At 44.9% G+C, this 18,468-nt stretch overlaps 1 protein-coding gene across 3 annotated transcripts in view; it reads right to left on the bottom strand.

Moving 5' to 3' along the window:
• LOC134353889 (transmembrane protein 184B-like) overlaps positions 1–18,468 on the bottom strand; it is a 118,564-nt gene that overhangs the window by 40,397 nt on the left and 59,699 nt on the right. For all 3 annotated transcript variants that reach the window (XM_063062403.1, XM_063062402.1, XM_063062404.1), the window contains 2 exons: positions 3,991–4,081; positions 2,233–2,308 (listed from right to left, as the gene is read on the bottom strand). In XM_063062403.1, coding sequence (XP_062918473.1) covers positions 2,233–2,308; positions 3,991–4,081 — 167 coding nt within the window. The remainder of the gene's footprint in view (positions 1–2,232; positions 2,309–3,990; positions 4,082–18,468) is intronic.

Below are 18,468 nucleotides of genomic sequence, written 5' to 3'. Positions count from 1 at the left end.
AAGATGTGACAGAATAGGACCAATCAAGTGTGACAGTGGAAAAGTGTGTATGGAACCGGAGGAGGTAACAGAGATACTTAATAAATACTTTACTTCAGTATTCACTACGAAAAAGGACCTTGGTGATTGTAGGGATGACTTACAGCGGACTGAAAAGCTTGAGCATGTAAATATCAAGAAAGAAGATGTGCTGGAGCTTTTGGAAAGCATCAAGTTGGATAAGTCACTGGGACCGGACAGGATGTACACTAGGCTACTGTGGGAGGCGGGGGAGGAGATTGCTGAGCCTCTGGTGATGATCTTTGCATCAATGGGGATGGGAGAGGTTCCAAAGGATTGGAGGGTTGCGGCTGTTGTTCATTTATTCAAGAAAGGGAATAGAGATAGCCCTGGAAATTATAGCCCAGTGAGTCTTACTTCAGTGGTTGGTAATTTGATGGAAAAGATCTGAGAGGCAGGATTTATGAACATGTGGAGACATATAATATGATTAGGAATAATCAGCATGGCTTTGTCAAAGGCAGGTCGTGCCTTATGAGCCTAATTGAATTTCAGCAAGGCATTTGATAAGGTACCCCATGCAAGACTTATTGAGAACATAAGGAGGCAGAGGATCCAAGGGGACATTGCTTTGTGGATCCAGAACTGGCTTGCCCACAGAAGGCTAGGAGTGGTTGTAGCCGGGTCATATTCTGCATGGAGGTCGGTGACCAGTGGTGTGCCTCAGGGATCTGTTCTGAGACTCTTTCTCTTTGTGATTTTTATAAATGACCTGGATGAGGCAGTGGAGGGATGGGTTCATAAATTTGCTGATGACACAAAGGTTGGGGGTGTTGTGGATAGTGTGGAGGGATGTCAGAGATTACAGCAGGACATCGACAGGATGCAAAACTGGGCTGAGAAGTGGAAGATGTTCAACCCAGATAAGTGTGAGGTGGTTCATTTTGGTAGGTCAAATATGATGGCAGAATATAGTATTAATTTTAAGGCTCTTGGCAGTGTGGAGGATCAGAGGGATCTTCGGGTCTGAGTCCATAGGACACACAAAGCTGCTGCGCAGGTTGACTGAGTGGTTAAGAAGGAATACGGTGTATTGGCCTTCATCAACTGTGAAGGCCAATACACTGTGGGATTGAGTTCAAGAGCCGAGAGGTAATATTACAGCTATATAGGACCCTGTTCAGACCCTACTTGGACTACTGTGCTAAGGGTGCAGAGGAGATTTACAAGGATGTTGCCTGGATTGGAGAGCATGCCTTATGAGAATAGGTTGAGTGAACTTGGCCTTTTCTCCTTGGAACGACAGAGGATGAGAGGTGACCTGACAGAAGTATACAAGATGATGAGAGGCACTGATCATGTGGATAGTCAGAGGCTTTTTCCCAGGGCTGAAATGGCTAGCACTAGAGGGCATAGTTTTAAGGTGCTTGGAAGTAGGTACAGAGGAGATGTCAGGAGTAAGTGTTTTTTTTTTAAAAAAAGGCAGTGGGTGGTAGGTGCCTGGAATGAGCTGCCAGCAACTAAGGGGTGGCCGATACAATAGGGTCTTTTAAGAGACTCTTGGATAGGTACATGGAGCTTAGAAAAATAGAGGGCCACTGTAACCCTAGGTAATTTCTAAAGTACATGTTCGGCACAGCATTGTGGGCCAAAGGGCCTGTATTGTGCTGTAGGTTTTCTATGTTTCTATGAGACATTCAGTAAAATGTGTTGTTTGTGTTAACAACCAGCATGCTGGGGGCAGCCCGCAAGTGTTGTCACACCTCACAGTACTAGCATAGCACGTCCACTACGTTCCGCAGAAAACACAAGCACAAGAAAACAAGACCACAACAGCGAAAATGTGCCCTTTCCCCATCCCTCCCACCCACCCACAGGTTCCCCTGAAATATTTCATCTTTCACCTTAAACCTACCGTTTCCAGTTCTAGTCTCACCCTACCCAAGGGGAAAAAAGCCTTCGCACTTTGCACCTGGCAAAAATAAAAGGCTTGTTCGCACGACCACTTCGTGATGAGGTGTAACCACACCCTCCCATATGCAGAGATTCACCAGCACTTAACCAGTGCCTCTGGGCACAGAGGAGAGAAGATGGCCCTTTGCGAGGCAGAAAGCAGGAGCAGGCCAAGTGGGAAGTGGGTTCTAATCCCACAGATCGTTGCCACCCCCAAAAGGCTCTTGGGAAGCGATTAGAAAACTGGGAACACTGGGGTGAAGCTGGAATGGTGTGTACCTGCTTGCAGAAGCGTAGGAACCCAATGGAGTAGGTCTTTCCCCAGAGGCAACAGGTCCCATACAAACAGCTCAATCTGTGGGGAGACAGACAGAGACACATTGGTCAGATGTATTCCACGCAGAGATGGCAACGTCATGGCAGACCATGTCCCTTGAGGATCTGACTGCTGATCCGACAAACCACACATGCATCAAATGGGCCCATCTCTAAACCAAAGCACATGCAGAAAATACCCGAGGAACTCTTTCCCCATAGAAATTGAACTCTCTCTCACCACAGAGACACTCACTCTGCTCAGGATCTAAGATGTAGGTCAGTTTTATTTTTAAATTCGTTTTCAGGGCCTATTTACTGGCTTAATGAGTTTAGAAGAATGGGGGGGAAGAATCTCATTAAAACCTATCAAATACTGAAAGGCCTAGATAGAGTGGACATGGGAGGATGTTTCAGATAGTGGGGGAGACCAGGACCAAGGCCATGGCCTCAGAGTGGAGGGATATCCCTTTAGAAGAGATGAGGAGGAATTTCTTTAGCCAAACGGTGGTAAATCTGTGGAATTCATTGCCACAGACGGCTGTGGATGTCATGTCATTGGGTATATTTGAAGCAAAGGTTGACAGGTTCTTGATTAGTAAGGGCATCAAAGGTTACGGGGAGAAGGCGGGAGAATGGGGGTAAGAGGGAAATAAATCAGCCACGATTGAATGGTGGAACAAACTTGATAGGCCGAATGGCCTAATTCTCCTCATGTCTTAAGGGTCTTCATAATCACCTCTGAGCACAGCTGCTCCCATAGCCCCATTGTGTCTTTGATATTAAGGGATATGGGTTAGTTTTAACAACAGTTGCAATGGTAAAGGATCAGCTGTGACCTTATGGCAGAATAGGCAAGATGGGCCAAATGGTCTACTCTTTGCTTCTATTAGTCAGAGTGTTACATCACAGGAACAGGCCCTTCAGCCTGCACTGACCCAATCTTGTGCCTAGTATATCGACCCGCATCTGGACCATAGTCCCCCATACCCCTCTCATCCATGTACCTATCCAGTACCCAACCATGGATTGAGTAAATGCAGGAAAGGGGGCATAGATGGGAGGTTCCTGAAGCGAGATTTAAGAAAAACTGCAGATGCTGGAAACCCAAAATGAAAACCAAAGGCTCAGCAGGGACCTGACGAAGGGCCATTAACCTAAAGTGTGTTTTTTTTGTGTATCTTAGAGATTTGGCACAGCATCAGCCCCTTCCAGTCCAGCCAGTCCACACACCCATATGACCAATTATCCTGCTACCCCGTATGTCTTTGTAATGTGGGAGGAAACCAGAGCACCCAGAGGAAACCCATGTGGTCACGGAGAAAACATATGAACTCCTTTCAGATAGCAGTGGAACTGTACCTGGGTCACTGGCGTTAAACTAACTGCTACAATACCGCATCATCTCATTAACAGTTTGCCTTTCAATATACACAAAAGGCTAGAGGAACTCAGCAAGGCAGGCTGCATCTGTGGAGGAAAATGAATACAGCATCCGGATAAGAATCACAGCCCAAAACATCAGCTGTTTATTCCCCTCCACAGATGTTGCCTGACCCACTGAGTTCCTCCAGCTCCAAGATTTCCAGGCATCTGCAGAATCTCGAGTCGGTTTCTCCCTCCACAGCTGCTGCCTGGCCTGCTGACTGTCCCTGGCATGCTCCAAAGGCAAGACACTTTGAGGCAAAGTAGGACCAAGACTGCGTTTGGCAGGTGACTCACTCGACGGGCTTGCCGCGGATCTCCGACATGATGGCACTCTCGCCTCCGAGGTACTCGTAGCACAGGCTCAGGAAGTTGTAAATGACAAAGGCTGCAAGAGAACATCAGTGACAAACCAGTTACTATGCATCAATCCTCAAGTCATCGCTATACATCAGTACAGGCAGCAAGCTGATCATTGCAATCTGAGAAAAATAGTTTAATAAAAACTTAACCTTTAAAAGCATACAGCAGAACTAGTGAATATAAACTTGAAACAGAATCAGGTTTTTTTTAATATATAAAATCGCTGACGTACGAGGGGTGATTGATACGTTTGTGACCTAAGGTAGAAGGAGTCAATTTTAGAAAACCTAGCACATTTATTTTTCAACATAGTCCCCTCCTACATGTACACACTTAGTCCATACAGATCCCTTCTTTGTAGAAGTGGTCCACAGCAGGGGTGATTGATAAGTTCGTGGCCTACGGTAGAAGGCTGGTGGCGTGGTGGCATCAGCGCCAGACTTCGGAGCGAAGGCTCCCAAGTTCGAACCCAGCCGGTTCCCCAGGCATGCTTTCCATCCGTGCTGGGTTGAGCGTCAAGCTAGCAACTCGACCTCATAAAAAAATTGCCTGCTACAGAAACATCAACAGCAAAAAGTCGATGGCCTATGCTTTCTCATGAGCTTAAAAGGCAATTTCCTTTTTCCTTCCTAAGGTAGAAGGAGATGAGTTATTAACTTCAAACTTTCTGTATTATCACTCAGAGTTGAACTGCACGTGCATGTAACGAGAGTGTCTTGGACCTCCAGGTGGTCCACAGCAGGGGTGATTGATAAGTTTGTGGCCTAAGGTAGAAGGAGATGAGTTATACAGCTCTCGTTAAATGCATGTGCAGTTCAACTCTTTGAGTGGTTATGCAGAAAGTTTGAGGTTAATAACTCATCTCCTTCTACCTTGGGCCACGAACTTATCAATCACCCCTGCTGTGCACCACTTCTGGAGGTCCAAGATGCCGAATTCTACAAAGAAGGGATCCCTATGCTGGACTAAGCGTGTAAATGTAGGAAAGATAAATGTGCTAGGTTTTCTAAAATTGACTCCTTCTACTTTAGGCCAAGAACTTCTCAATTACCCCTCGTATGTCACGAGATTCATTTTACACCCTCTGTACAGAATACATTAAAAATTACTATAAAAAGAAAGATAAGCGTCTTAAAACAATTCTGCTGTGAATCAGAATTCAAATCAGGTTTACTATTTCTGGTTCCTGGTTTCGGTTCTGATTCTGGGTGATTTTTGATTGGCCCGGCCTGCAGATAACAAATTGAATATGCCAGGACCGTTCTTCGCTTTTTTCTTTGCAATTTACACATTTTTTTGTGCATTGGGAGATTTGATGTTTTTTCTGTGAGCAGGTTCTATAGTTTTTTTTGTTTCGTAGCTGTCTGAGGGAAGATGAACCTCAGGGTTGTATACTGCACACAATCTATAAGGAATGTACTTTGAAGCTTTATCACTGATAGATGTCATGAAAGTTCTGTTTTGAGGCAGCAACACAGTGCAAGACAAAATATACTATAAATCGCAACATACACTTAGGGCCAAAAGCAACACTATTACAGCTTGGGCATTCCAGAGTTTGGAGTTCAATTCCGGCACCGTCTGTTATAGTTTGTATGCTCTCCTAATGAATACATGGGTTTTCCCCAGACGATCCCGTTTCCTCCCACACTGCAAAGATCTACCGTGATTGTAAATTGTCCCGTGATTAGGTTAGGGTTAAATCAGGTTTGTCAGGAGTTGCTAGGGCAGCACAGCTCAAAGGAAGGGCCTACTCCACCCTATAATCGCCAAATAAAGTGAATAAAAATAAATAAGTCTTGCAAAAATACTGAAGTAGTGTTCATGGGTTCATTATATATTCAGAAATCTCATGATGGAGGGGAATAAGCTGTTCCTGAAACACTGAGCGTCTCTCTTCAGGCTCCTGTACCTCTTCTGATTGTTCCCATCAGAGAGGAGAACATGTCCTGGGTGATGAGGGTCCTTAATGATGGACGCCACCTTTCTGAAGATATCCTCAATGCTGGGGAGGCTAGTGTCCTTGGTGGATCTGGCTGAGTTTACAACATACTGCAGCATTTTCCAACACATGTTATGACGGATATATATTGTGAAAGATGTTGATTTAAGGCAGCAGTACAGTGCAAGACAAAATAAACTATAAATTACAAAGAATATGAAAGGCCAAATGCTCAGTAGCATAGAGGTTATTGAAATACTATTACAGCTTGGAGCATCTGGAGTTCAATTCCGAACCATCTGCAAGGAATCTGTGCAGTAGTCCCTCCATACTGGATGGTGATGCAACCTCTCTGTGTCCACTCTATCTAGACCTTTGAACAGTCATAGGTTTCACTGGGATTCCACCCCCCTATTTTCTAAACTCCAGGAAGTACAGGCCCAGAGCCATTAAATGCTCCTCATATGTTAACTCTTCCACTCCTGGAATCATTCTCGTGAACCTCCTCTGGACCCCCTACAATCTCAGCACATCTTTTCTTAGACAAGGGGCCCAAAACGGCACACAATTCTCCAAGAGCAGTCTGACCAGTGCTTTATAAAGCCTCAGCATTACCTCCTTGCTCTTGTGTTCTAGTCCTGCTGAAATGAATGCTAACACTGCATTTGCCTTCCTCACCACCGACTCCACCTGCAAGTTGGATCAGATACCATTGTGTCTGCTCAAACCATTTCCTCTGGACTCTCCCTCTATAGGAAACATCCTCTCTGCATCCACTCCACCCAGCCCTTTCGATATTCAGTAGGTATCAAGGCATTGTCACGGACCCCTGCCATCCGGCCCACAATCTCCCTGACCTCCTTCCTTTAGAATAAGAACACTGCCTGCTAGGCGAGTAACAGTTCCTCCCCTGGCTGCAAGGCTTTCAAACACCCTGCTACCACTCAGTGCACATTATTTATGACAGCACGACAGTAGTACTATAATGCTGAGTAAACTTGCGGAACGGTATCATCAGAAGCTCCCAATTGACCCACTTCCCTGTCCTTTTCTCCCCCCCACCTTTCTTCCCCAAGGGAGGGTAACTGCACAGAAGCTGATTAACGGCTGACTCACTTTCATGTAGCCTACCACAAGCCTCCAATAGTAACCACAGAACCCGAGGAACGAGCGCAGAATGTTCACAGTCTGGGGTTCTGTGGTTACTATCGGAGGCTCGTGAAAGGCTACGCAGAAGTGAGTCACCCGTTGAATCAGCTTCTGTGCGGTTACCCTCCCTTTGGGAAGAAAGGGAGGGGGAAAAAGGACAGGACGGTGGATCAATTGGGAGCTTATAATAACACCGTTCCCCAAGTTTACTGTAACCTGACGGCTTTCACAACTTCAGCAGCCCACCCAGTCAAACTCTCAACCCCGCAACTGTAACTTTAACAGTACTTAATAGGCGAATTAACAATTCATCTGGAGTTTGAATATCTACCCCACTTTCCAAAACCCCATTATCTCTAGTCATAACACAAACATTGCTGCTACAAAGAAACCATTACATTAGCAGTGAAACCTTACAGTGTATTAGTTGTATTTTTAACTATACATCATATATGTACTTCCTTTCAACTTGTACATCTATAGAACGTGTTTATCTGTTAATACTGTTATGAGATGTATGCACTGTACTGTGCACTTTGCTTCCAGAGGAATGTTGTTTCATTTAGCTGTATACATGTGTACAGTTGAATGACAACAAACTGAACTTCCACGAGATTCCCGCGTCATCCTTCTAAACTCCAATTGAGTACAAGCCCAGAGCCAAACACTCCTCATAAGTTAACCTTGTCATCGCCAATACCATTCTTGTAAACCTGCTCATCCAATGCAGCTCATTATCTATTCCCACCATCTTCTGTAGAGTCTACAAAGATCTGCACCACTCCTCATGAAGCAAGAGATTCTCCACAATAACGTCTGTCAGGAGACAACGTTGCTTGATAAGGCTCTCTAACCCCGCAAGCCTCCAACATTGCAACTATTCCCTTTTCCACCAGTAACTGGGCCATTAGCCTCTCAAGACTCTAGAATTCCCTACTTCCCACCATTTGCTCTTCCCACTTTCTTTAAAATGCTGATTAAAATTTACCCTTTATTCACGGATTTTGATCACCTGACTACCCTGCCCCCCCCCACTTTAGTGGCTAACCTTCAGTATTTGTCAATCTGTGCCTCCGTGACCATACTGACTGATTGTACTCATTACAAGAGTTGTATAAATGCAAGCATATAAACACATGAAAATTTAATCACTTATAAATTAGTAAACCCACATGTGTTATACATTCATTGCTTTAATAAATTATTCAATCCTAGAGAACAAAGCACACAACTCAGTTGAATTCTGAGTGGTGTCTGAACCTGGGTGGTGTCTGTGTTGGATGCAATTCAGAACACCGTTCCCAATGTGCCAAAACACTTCCCAGCTACTGTGACAATTTCAGAAGTGCACACACCATTTTTTTTTACTCAGAACATGCTTCAACGCATTGACATCATAATGTTAAGAATGTAAAATATACAGTGGCAGTACTGGCTCTTCACCCTACAATGTTGTACTGACCTTTTACTCAAAGATCAATCTAATCCTTCCCTCTCACACAGGCCTCCATTTTTCTTTCATCATGTTCCTATCCACGTCTCTTAAATGTCCCTAATGTATTTGCCTCTATCACCACCCTGTTAAAAAACCTACCACCCTATACTTTCCTCCAGTCAAAGTTGTGCTAATCACCTTCGCAAGACTGCTCAGAAACTCACTGAGATTAGAACTAGCGATCTACCTCACTTACTTCCCTACCCAGAGCCTTAGCATCCTCAGTGTGGATGACCATATTGACAGGGAATGGGATCCATAATCCCAGACATTTTCCTCATCTTTGAATGTGGTTGAAAGTTTAACCAGAGGCCACAACTCTTGGCATGGATGTGCCAATCAAAGGGCCTGGCCCAGTGCTGTGGAACTGTGACCTATAACTAATTAACCAAGGGAACAGCCTTGATGCAACCAGCTTGTCTACCACGTTCAGAACGTCACCATTCAGGTCTGCTTGAAATCTTGCAGACACTTCCTGGTCCCCACCCAATGCACACAAGTACAGGACTAACACATGAAGGCAGAAGACACAAACTTTTACCCAGCCTGTCAGAACCTCACCACACAGGCCATGCTCTCTTCTTGCTACTACCATCAGGTAGGAGGTACAGAAGCCTTAGGTATAGTTACTAGCCTTCAGCCATCAGGCTCCTGAACCATTGTGGATAACTTCAATCACTGCAACTCTAATTTGATTCTACGAACTACGGACTCACTTTTAACAACTCTTTACAACTCATGTTCTCAGTATTATTTTTACTTGCAGTTTGTCTTTTGCTCATTGGTAATTTGTTAGTCTTTGTCTTCTTACGTATAGTTTTTCTAAATTCTACTGTATTTTTTTCTGTAAATACCTACAAAAAATGAATCTCAGGGCAGTAGTATATGGTAACATGTAAGCACTGCAAAATTAATTTACTTTGAACTTTCAGCCTCATGGGGGGGGGGGTTTAAACGAGGAAAAACAAGCTTCCAAAGCTCCCAAAGCTCCCAAGCATTATCCTGGTCACATCGGTGAATGCCGTTACACTGAATGCAGAGAAGATCAAGTTTCAAGCAACCTCATTTGATTTAATTGGGTTGATTTAAATATATTTAATCAATCACTTTCTAGTGTTCAATTTTGAGATTCCCAACACCTGCAGTGTAGTAGTAATTTTCAAAACTCAAGTCAGAGAAACAGGCCTTCAGCCCAACCTGTCCACACTGACCAAGATGTCCATCCCAGCTTGTCCCAATTGCCTGCATTTGGCCCACCTCCTTCAAACCTTTCTTATCAATGTTTATAAAATCTTAAACATTGTAATTGTGTCCACGTCTACCACTTCACCTGGCAGCTCACTCCATATACACACACAGCTGTGTGTGAAAATGCTTCTCCTTAGGTCCTGTTTAAATCTGTCCCCTCTCGCCTGAAATCACTGTCACTTAGGTTACCCTCTGCAATGCTGGGGAAAAGACCAGGGATTTTCATCTATCTACAGACTTCATGATTTTATATACTTCCCTCATAACTGCCTGATACATCCTGACCAACTGCTTCGACAGCCAGAAAACCCAAAACTGGACTTGCCACTTGTGATTAGATAGGTTCTTGAGTTGGAAACCAATCACCTGCAGAAGATTTTGTCCAAGGAGCCGATCTGGTCATCCCAAACCAACTGTGGTCAAAAGGTAGCTAAAACGCTCATATGGAGATGGGCCAAAAGGATAGGAAAAGGACTTTCTATCCAGGCCCTCTATCTGATTAAATCATGGCAGATCTATACCCTCCACTGCTCCTTCCCAATTTGGTTTCCAATGCCCAGCCAGATGACATTAAAAGTAGGTCTCATCGCCCAAATGTTGTCCCGAGGGAACCTGAACATCTTACAAGTCAGAGTGGAGAGACAGACTGCAGTTGCTGGCATCCAGAGGAACCATCAGGCTCCTGGGGAAACTCAACGGGCATGCAGCACCTGTGGAAGAAATGGTGGGGGGGGGTCTTCTTTAGAGTATTGTGTGCTCTCTTCTGACTGCTGCCATCAGGAAGGAGGTACAGGGGCCTCAAATCCCACACCACCAGGTTCAGGGACTATACCAGAACCATCAGGCTCTTGTACCAAAGGGGACAATTTCACTCACCCCATCACTGAACTGATTCCACAACCTATGGACTCACTTTTAAGAACAGTACAACTCACGTACTTGATATTTATCGCTTGGTTATTATAACTTTTTTTGTATTTGCACAGACACACAGAGACACACAAAGTAAGCAGGCTTTTTCTATTGCAGTTGAGTGAAACCAGAACTAGAGGTCATGGGTTAAGACTGAAAGGTGAAATATTTAGGGGGAACATGAGAGGGTAACTTACTCACTCAGAGGGTAAAGTCACAGAACATTACATCAGAAGCAGGCCCTTCAGCCCATCCAGTCCATGCAGGACTATAAATCCACCCAGTCCCATTGACCTGCACCTGGACCATAGCCTTCCATATCCCTCCCATCCATATATATCCAAATTTCTCTCAAATGTAAACCCACAACCTCTAGTTCAAGTCTCACACAACCTTAGTGGAACAGGTCTACTTGCATTTACTCTATCTACACCCCTCAATTTTCTATCCCTCTATCAAATCTCCCCTCATTCTCCTATGCTCTAAGACAAAAAGTCCTAACCTATTCAACCTTTCCCTATAACTCAGGTCCTCTAGTCCCGGCAACATCCTGGTAAATTTTCTCTGTACCCTTTCAATCTTATTGGCAACCCTCCTGTAGGTAGCTGACCAAAACTGTACATAATACTCCCAATTAGACCTCACCAACATCTTACACAATTTCAATATAACTCCTGTACTCAGTATATTGATTTATGAAGGCCAGTGTGCCAAAAGCTTTCTTTACCACCCCATCTACCTGCGAAGCTACTTTGAAGAAAATATGGACTTGTATAGATCCCTCACTGTTCAAGTCCTACTCTGAGAGATGGTCCTCCCAAAGTACAACACCTCACACTTGTCTGCTTTAAACACCACTGGCCATTTTCCCAGCTGGCCCAGATCCCACTGCAAGCTTTGACAGTCATCCTCGTTGTCCACTACACCAGCAAGCTTGGTGTCACCCACAAATTTGCTGATTCAGTTTATCACGTTATCATCCAGATCATTGATATAGATGACAAACAACAATGGACCCAGCACTGATCCCTGCAGCACACCACTAGTCACAGGCCTCCAGTCAGAGAGGCAACCATCTACTACCACTCTCTGGCTTCTCCCACAAAGCCAATGTGTTATCCAGTTTATTACCTCATCTTGACTGCCAAGCGACTGAACCTTCTTGACCAACCTCCCATGCGGGACCTTGCCAAGTGCCTTGCTGAAGTCCATGCAGGCAATATCCACTGACTTGCCTCCATCAATTTTCCTGGTAACTTCCTCAAAAAACCAAAAGATTGGTTAGACATGACCTAATGTGTAAAAAAAATTGTGCTGACTATCCCTAATCAGTCCACATCTATCCAAATACTTGTATATCCGGTCCCTTAGAATACCTTCCAATAACTTTCCCAGTACTGATATCAGGCTTACTGGCCTATAATTTCCTGGCTTATTCTTAGAGCTTTTCTTAAACAGTGGAACAGCATTCACTAACTTCCAGTCCACTGGCACCTCATCCGTGCCTAAGAACGTATTAAATATTTCTACTAAGCCCCTGCAATTTCTGCACTAGCCTCCCACAGGGTCCAAGGGAATACCTCATCTGGCCCTGGGGATTATTCCACCCTAATCTTCCTCAAGACAGCAAACACCTCCAACCATGTAATCTGTAGAGGGTCCATGACCTCACTGCTGCTTTGCCTCACTTCTACAGACACTGTTGAGTAAATACAGATGCAAAAAATCCATTTAAAATCTCCCCCATCTCTTATGGCTCCACACATAGATTACCAGTCTGATCTTCCAGAGGACCAGTTTTGCCTTTTGCAATCCTTTTGCTCTTAATACATCTGTAGAAGCCCTTAGTATTCTCCTTCACCTTGTCTGCTCGGGCAACCTCATGCCTTCTTTTAGCCCTTCTGATTTCCTTGTTAAGAGTCCTCTTACATTTCTTATACTCCTCAAGTACCTCATTTGCTCCTTCCTGCCCATCCCCGCACATGGGAGGCAACATCCCATCCTGGAATCTCGTTGAACTAGCTGCCCATTGAAGTGGTGTAAACGGGTTTGATTTCAATATTTAAGAAAGTCTGGATGAGTACATGGAAGGAAATGGTCCAGGTGTGGTTCAATGCAGCTAGGCAGAATAACATTTCAGCATGGTCTAGATGGGCTGAAGGGCCTGTTTCTTTGCTATAGTGCTCTATGAGCTCCTGGATCTGGCTACAAAGTCAAGTCTCTCAGAAGTAATCTGGATCTTTTGCCAGGAAATGAGGATTTATGAAAGCAGGGAGCAGGGGATGAAGTGAACTTGAAGTGCAGTTTTAATTGTAATCAATCCAGAGATGGCAAATGCTCTCCTTGGAAACAGCTAAAAACTCCAAGTATCTAATAAAGAGGCTTTCTCACAAACTACAGCAGTATTGATTGAAGATCAAGACTCATCAGAGATTACGTGTTCTATAAAAACATGGTTTGAAATCCCAAATGCTCTTGAGATCGAAAATAATTTTTATTAAATAGCTCCACAATTCATCCTAGAATCAGAAATAGGCCTGAGTAACTCCCACCAGGCCTACACATCCCATACCATCACCCAGGCAACCAGAGCAGATGTTATGTCACTCAAGTCCCTTAGAAAGATTAATCAAAACACATTGCTAAGCAACAGCCTTTGAGCAAACAGCTAACCCTCCCTTAGGCCCCAGGGTAAAACAAACATGGCTACTGGCACAGGGGATGTCATCTGCTGTCTCTAAACTGGTCTGTGTGGCTAACAAAAGGCGCTGCTGGTCTTGTGACACCCATACAGATAGCCTCGTCAAGACTGTTGAAAACCAGTGTGCAAATGCCTGCATAAATTAGATCCAGCTTTTAATTAAAGGCGTATGGTCCAGGCTGAACTCCAGTTCAGACGAGAACAAATCCATCCTAAATCAACAGTGACAAAAGATTAAACAAAACCAAGGGGTTTACAACACGCCATCACCTCTTCAATCCTTCCCTGGACAGCAGCAGTCAGATTTAATTACCCGTTTAAAGCGAGTGGAGGAAAGTTTAGCAGAGATGTCAGAGGTTTTTTTTTTGAAAAAACAGAATGCTAAGTGCCTGGAACACAGTGCTGGGGAAATGGTAGAGACTGATGAAGGCATTGGACAAAATGGCATCGATAAAGGCGTCTGTTTGCATGCATCTCTGATGGAAAATATCAAACATTCCCATTTAGGATTACAACAGCTGAAATCCAGTCACAGACATGGGATCTGCTGTAAGCAGCATTGTCTTAAGACATTTTTTTTCCCCAAATCTATTGATACTCAAAGTCGATGTATGCCATGACGGCAGACTCAGGTTGCTAGTGCAGCTCTCCTTTAAGAAAGCGGAAGTGCAGAAGCCAAGATGATCTACTGGTACGATTGTAGCGCTTTGGACTTCCACTCCTGACTATCCTGCTGGTGAATGTAGTCTCTAGAAAGCAAAAGTGAAGACCTCAGAGCAAGGTTGTTGCACCAGAGGGACACCAGAGACTGCTGTGTACTTTGCTTCACGGAAACATGGCTCACACCCGCCATTTTGTGCACAGCCTCACCATTCTCCACAAAGACAGGACAGCTCAGTCTTTAAAGGCAGAAGAGATGGAGTATGCTTTGATTAACTCATCGTGTACACAAACATGGCAGCTCTGTCTCGGTCCTGCTCACCTGACGTAGCACATCAAGTGGTGAAATATCATCCATTTTATCTGCCGAAGGAGTTTTCCGCCATCATCCTGGTAGCAGTGTACATTACACTTCCACCCAAAGCCAATGTAGGCTGGCACTGGAGGATCTGAGCACTGTAAAAGCAGGCACAAAACTGCACACCCTAATGCCTGCCCCATCATTGCAGATTTCAACCAGGCCAGCTTGAAGTGTCTGAACAATTACCACCTTTGGAACCAGAGGAGCCAACGCACTTGACCACTGTTATACCACTGTCAAGAACAATTGCTGTGCCATCCCAGGCCACACTTGGGAAAGTCCAATCACTGGCTATACTTCTCTCAGCTTATAGACAGAGACTAAAGACCAAAGCATCAGTGGCAAGGATAAAGATAATCAAGGCAAGTGGTGGATCACCTACAGGACTGCTTTGAGTCGGTGGACCGGACAATATTCAAATATTCATCCTCAAGTCTGAATGAATGTGCCACAGTCGTCACTGACTTCATCAAAACCTGCATGGATGAGCATGCGCCTTCAAGAACGTGCCAGACATACCCAAATCAAATGCCGTGGATGAACTAGGAGATGGCTAGTTTGCCAAGGGCTATATCAGTGGCACTGAAGACCAGTGAACCAGAACTATACAAGTAGTACAGGTATGACCCATGGAAGGCTATTTTAAGAATAAAATATTCCCAAATGAGGTTAGAAACAGAATTGGACACACATCAGCTCTAGCAGATTTTGTAGGCCATCACTTCCTACAAAGCAAAACCTAACATGAATGGTTGTGATGCTTCACTCGCAGGTGAACCTTTTATGCACGCTTTGAAAGGGGGAATAAAAGAACACCTGTGCAAATCCCTGCAGCATCTGGTGACATTATAATCTGCCAGAACAGCTTTAAAAAAAAAGAAAGGGTAAACTCTCGCAAGGTGTCAGGCCCTGACGGTGCACCTGGCAGAGCTCTGAAAACCTGTGCCAACCAACTGGCAGGAGTCTTCAAGGAAATCTTCAATCTCACTGCTGCAGTTAGGGGTTCCCACCCGAATCAAAAGGGCATCAATCATACCAGTGCCCGAGAAGAAGGATGAGCTGCCTCAATGACTATCACCCAGTGACATTCACATCTACTGTGATGAAGTGTTTGAGGTTGGTTATGGTTAGAATCAACTACCCAGGGATCTGTACCCACTGCAATATGCCCATTGCTACAATAGGTCTACAGTAGGTACAATCTCACTGCCTCTTCACTCAGCCTTGAATCATCTGGACAATAGCCATACCTATGTCAGGCTGCTGTTTACTGACTACAGCTCAGCTTTCAGCACAATCATACCCTCAGTTCCAATCAACAAGCTCCAAACCTGGGCCTCTGTTAACTCCCTCTGCAAATGGATCTTTGACTTCCTCACCGACAGACCACATTCTGTGCTGATCGGAAATAACATTTCCTCCACACTGACAATCAACACAGGCACACCTCAAGTGTGCGTGCTTAGCCCACTGCAGAATTCCCTCTACGCCCATGCCTAAGTGTCTAGGCACAGCTCAAACACAATCTATAAATTTGCCGACGACACAATTATCATTGGCAAAATTTCAGATGGTGACGAGGGGACGTACAAGAGTGAGATAGATCAGTAGGTTGACTGGTGCTCAGAACAACACCGCACTCAATGTAAAAGGGAATTGATTGTGGGAATTCAGTTAGGGGAAGTCGAGGGAACACACACCAGCCCTCATCAAGAGATTAGCAGTGGAAAGGGTGAGCAGTTTCAAGTTCCTGGGTGTAAGTATCTCTGTAAATCTATCCTAGGCGCAACATATCAACGCAATTACAAAGGCGGCACAACAGCGGCTATATTTCCTTAGGAGTTTGATGAGATTTGGTGTAATTGCATAGGCTCACTACCTCACGCAATCTCAAACCCTGCCCTGAAGCCCCAGATGAAGTCTGTCCTGGCTCTAGGCACCCCAGTGAGGGTGAAAATCTTCCCTGCACACAGTCCGTCTAATCCTATCAGGATTCCATAGATCCACTCACTCACTCAACACCTGACCTCAAATCAAACAACCTGCAGTTTGTGACCCTCTAGCATCCAAGCACATCGTCATCTGCACAAGCGCATGTGCACAGAGCTGCATTTTAAAAAATGCATACTTGCAGCAGCATCCTGCCACAAAGCAATGCTACACATTCACTAGACAAAGAACAAGCCCTCTGTATACACAATTAAAGGTACCACATTGTGTGCCACGTCATACGATACAGGTGATCATGGCCTTTCCATGACCATGATTGTTCTGTACAAAGGTGGGTATAGATAAAGTAATGCAAGAAGAATTTTTCCACTGAGGCAGGGTGGGACTAGGACTAGAAGGGTGAAAGGTGTTTAAGGGGAACATGAGGGGAACTTCTTCACTCAGATGGTGGTGAGAGTATGGAACGAGCTGCCAGTGGAAGTGGTAGATCCGGGTTTGATTTCAACACTTATGGCAAGTTCGGATAAGTAAATGGGAGAGCGATGGCCTAGGTGCAGGGTGATTGGATTAGGCAGAACAGTAGTTCAACACAGACTAGATGGGCCGAAGGGCCTATTTTGTGCTGTTGTGCTCTATGACTCTAACAAAAGCCCACTGGGGCACAACGTGGGTGGCGTGGTAGCTCATCGGTCAGCAGAGCACATAAACAGCACCTTGGATCTGCTACCAGGGTTCAGTTGCACCACTGTCCACAAGGAGTCCGTACATTCTCCTCATGGGTTTCTCCCAGGTGCTCCAGTTCCCTCCCACATTCCAAAGACACATGGGTTAGGCTTAGTAAGTGGTGGCAATGCTATGTTGGTGCCCCCAGCACATCCTTGGTCTGTTGGCCTTCGACACAAATGATGCATTTCACTCTATGTTTCAACACACACACACACACACACAACGTTAATCTCCAGTGGCAAATCTGTGGAATTCGTTACCGCAGGTGGCTGTGGAAGCCAGGTCATTAGGTATATTTAAGGCAGAGATTGATAGATTCTTGATTGGTCAGAGCATGAAGGGATATGGGGTGACGGCTGGAGATTGGGGCTGAGAGGGAACTGGATCAGCCATGATGAAATGGCAGAGCAGACTCGATATGCCAAACAGCCTAATTCTGCTCCTACATCTTATAGTCGTTATCTTTAATATGGTCATACATAGTGTTGCTACTATACTGAAGCAGTGCTGGGTGGTTGAAGGAATACTCAAAGAATGAGACAGGAACTATAGAATCGAAGTACAATTTAGGCCACTTTGCCTCTTAAGCGTGTTCCACCATTCATTACATCATGGCTGACCTTCCCCAAGAGACGTCTCCTCAAACTTTCAAAGAAATGGCTCTTCACCCATCTCATATTCTGGGAGCAGCACTCTGACAGAATCTCCTACCATCACCCCATGCAAAAATCTTCTCTGCCCTGGAAAATCCCAAGATAGGGAATAAAGTGCACTGTGAAGGTGACACTCCATTCCCTGCCTACACCCACAGCCCTTGCCCTTTATCTCCACAAGACATGTCAATGGAGTGTCCACGTTCCCAGAACAGAGGGCATTCCGGTCTACTGCCATCGGGATTAGCTAGTAGGGGGACCCGACTCCATGAGGTGAAGACCAGAAGTTGCCCGAGCTCTTTTGTTTAATGTGCAACACAGAAGATACCACATGGCCATCTTCAGAGCTAGGCCCCAATCCATGGCAAGGGAGACCAGGCTGTGTTCATGTCTCAGTGTACAGGTTTAGACAGAGGGAGAAGGGGAGACACACATATACGCACAGGAGCTAGACACTTCTCTCTTCTCCTCCCCATCAGGGAGGAAATAAAAAAACCCGTTGCAAGACAAGCTTTTTTCACTGCATCTCGGTACATGTGACAAATAATAAACAAATTCCAATTTCTTCCCACTGTCTCATCTATACTTTTCACTGTCTCAAGTAAAGCAGCCAGC

The sequence above is a fragment of the Mobula hypostoma genome, chromosome 11, assembly GCF_963921235.1.
Source record: "Mobula hypostoma chromosome 11, sMobHyp1.1, whole genome shotgun sequence".
Classification (NCBI taxonomy): domain Eukaryota; kingdom Metazoa; phylum Chordata; class Chondrichthyes; order Myliobatiformes; family Myliobatidae; genus Mobula; species Mobula hypostoma.
Note: the sequence above shows the minus strand (reverse complement) of the source record. Positions and strands in the feature narration are given on the sequence as shown.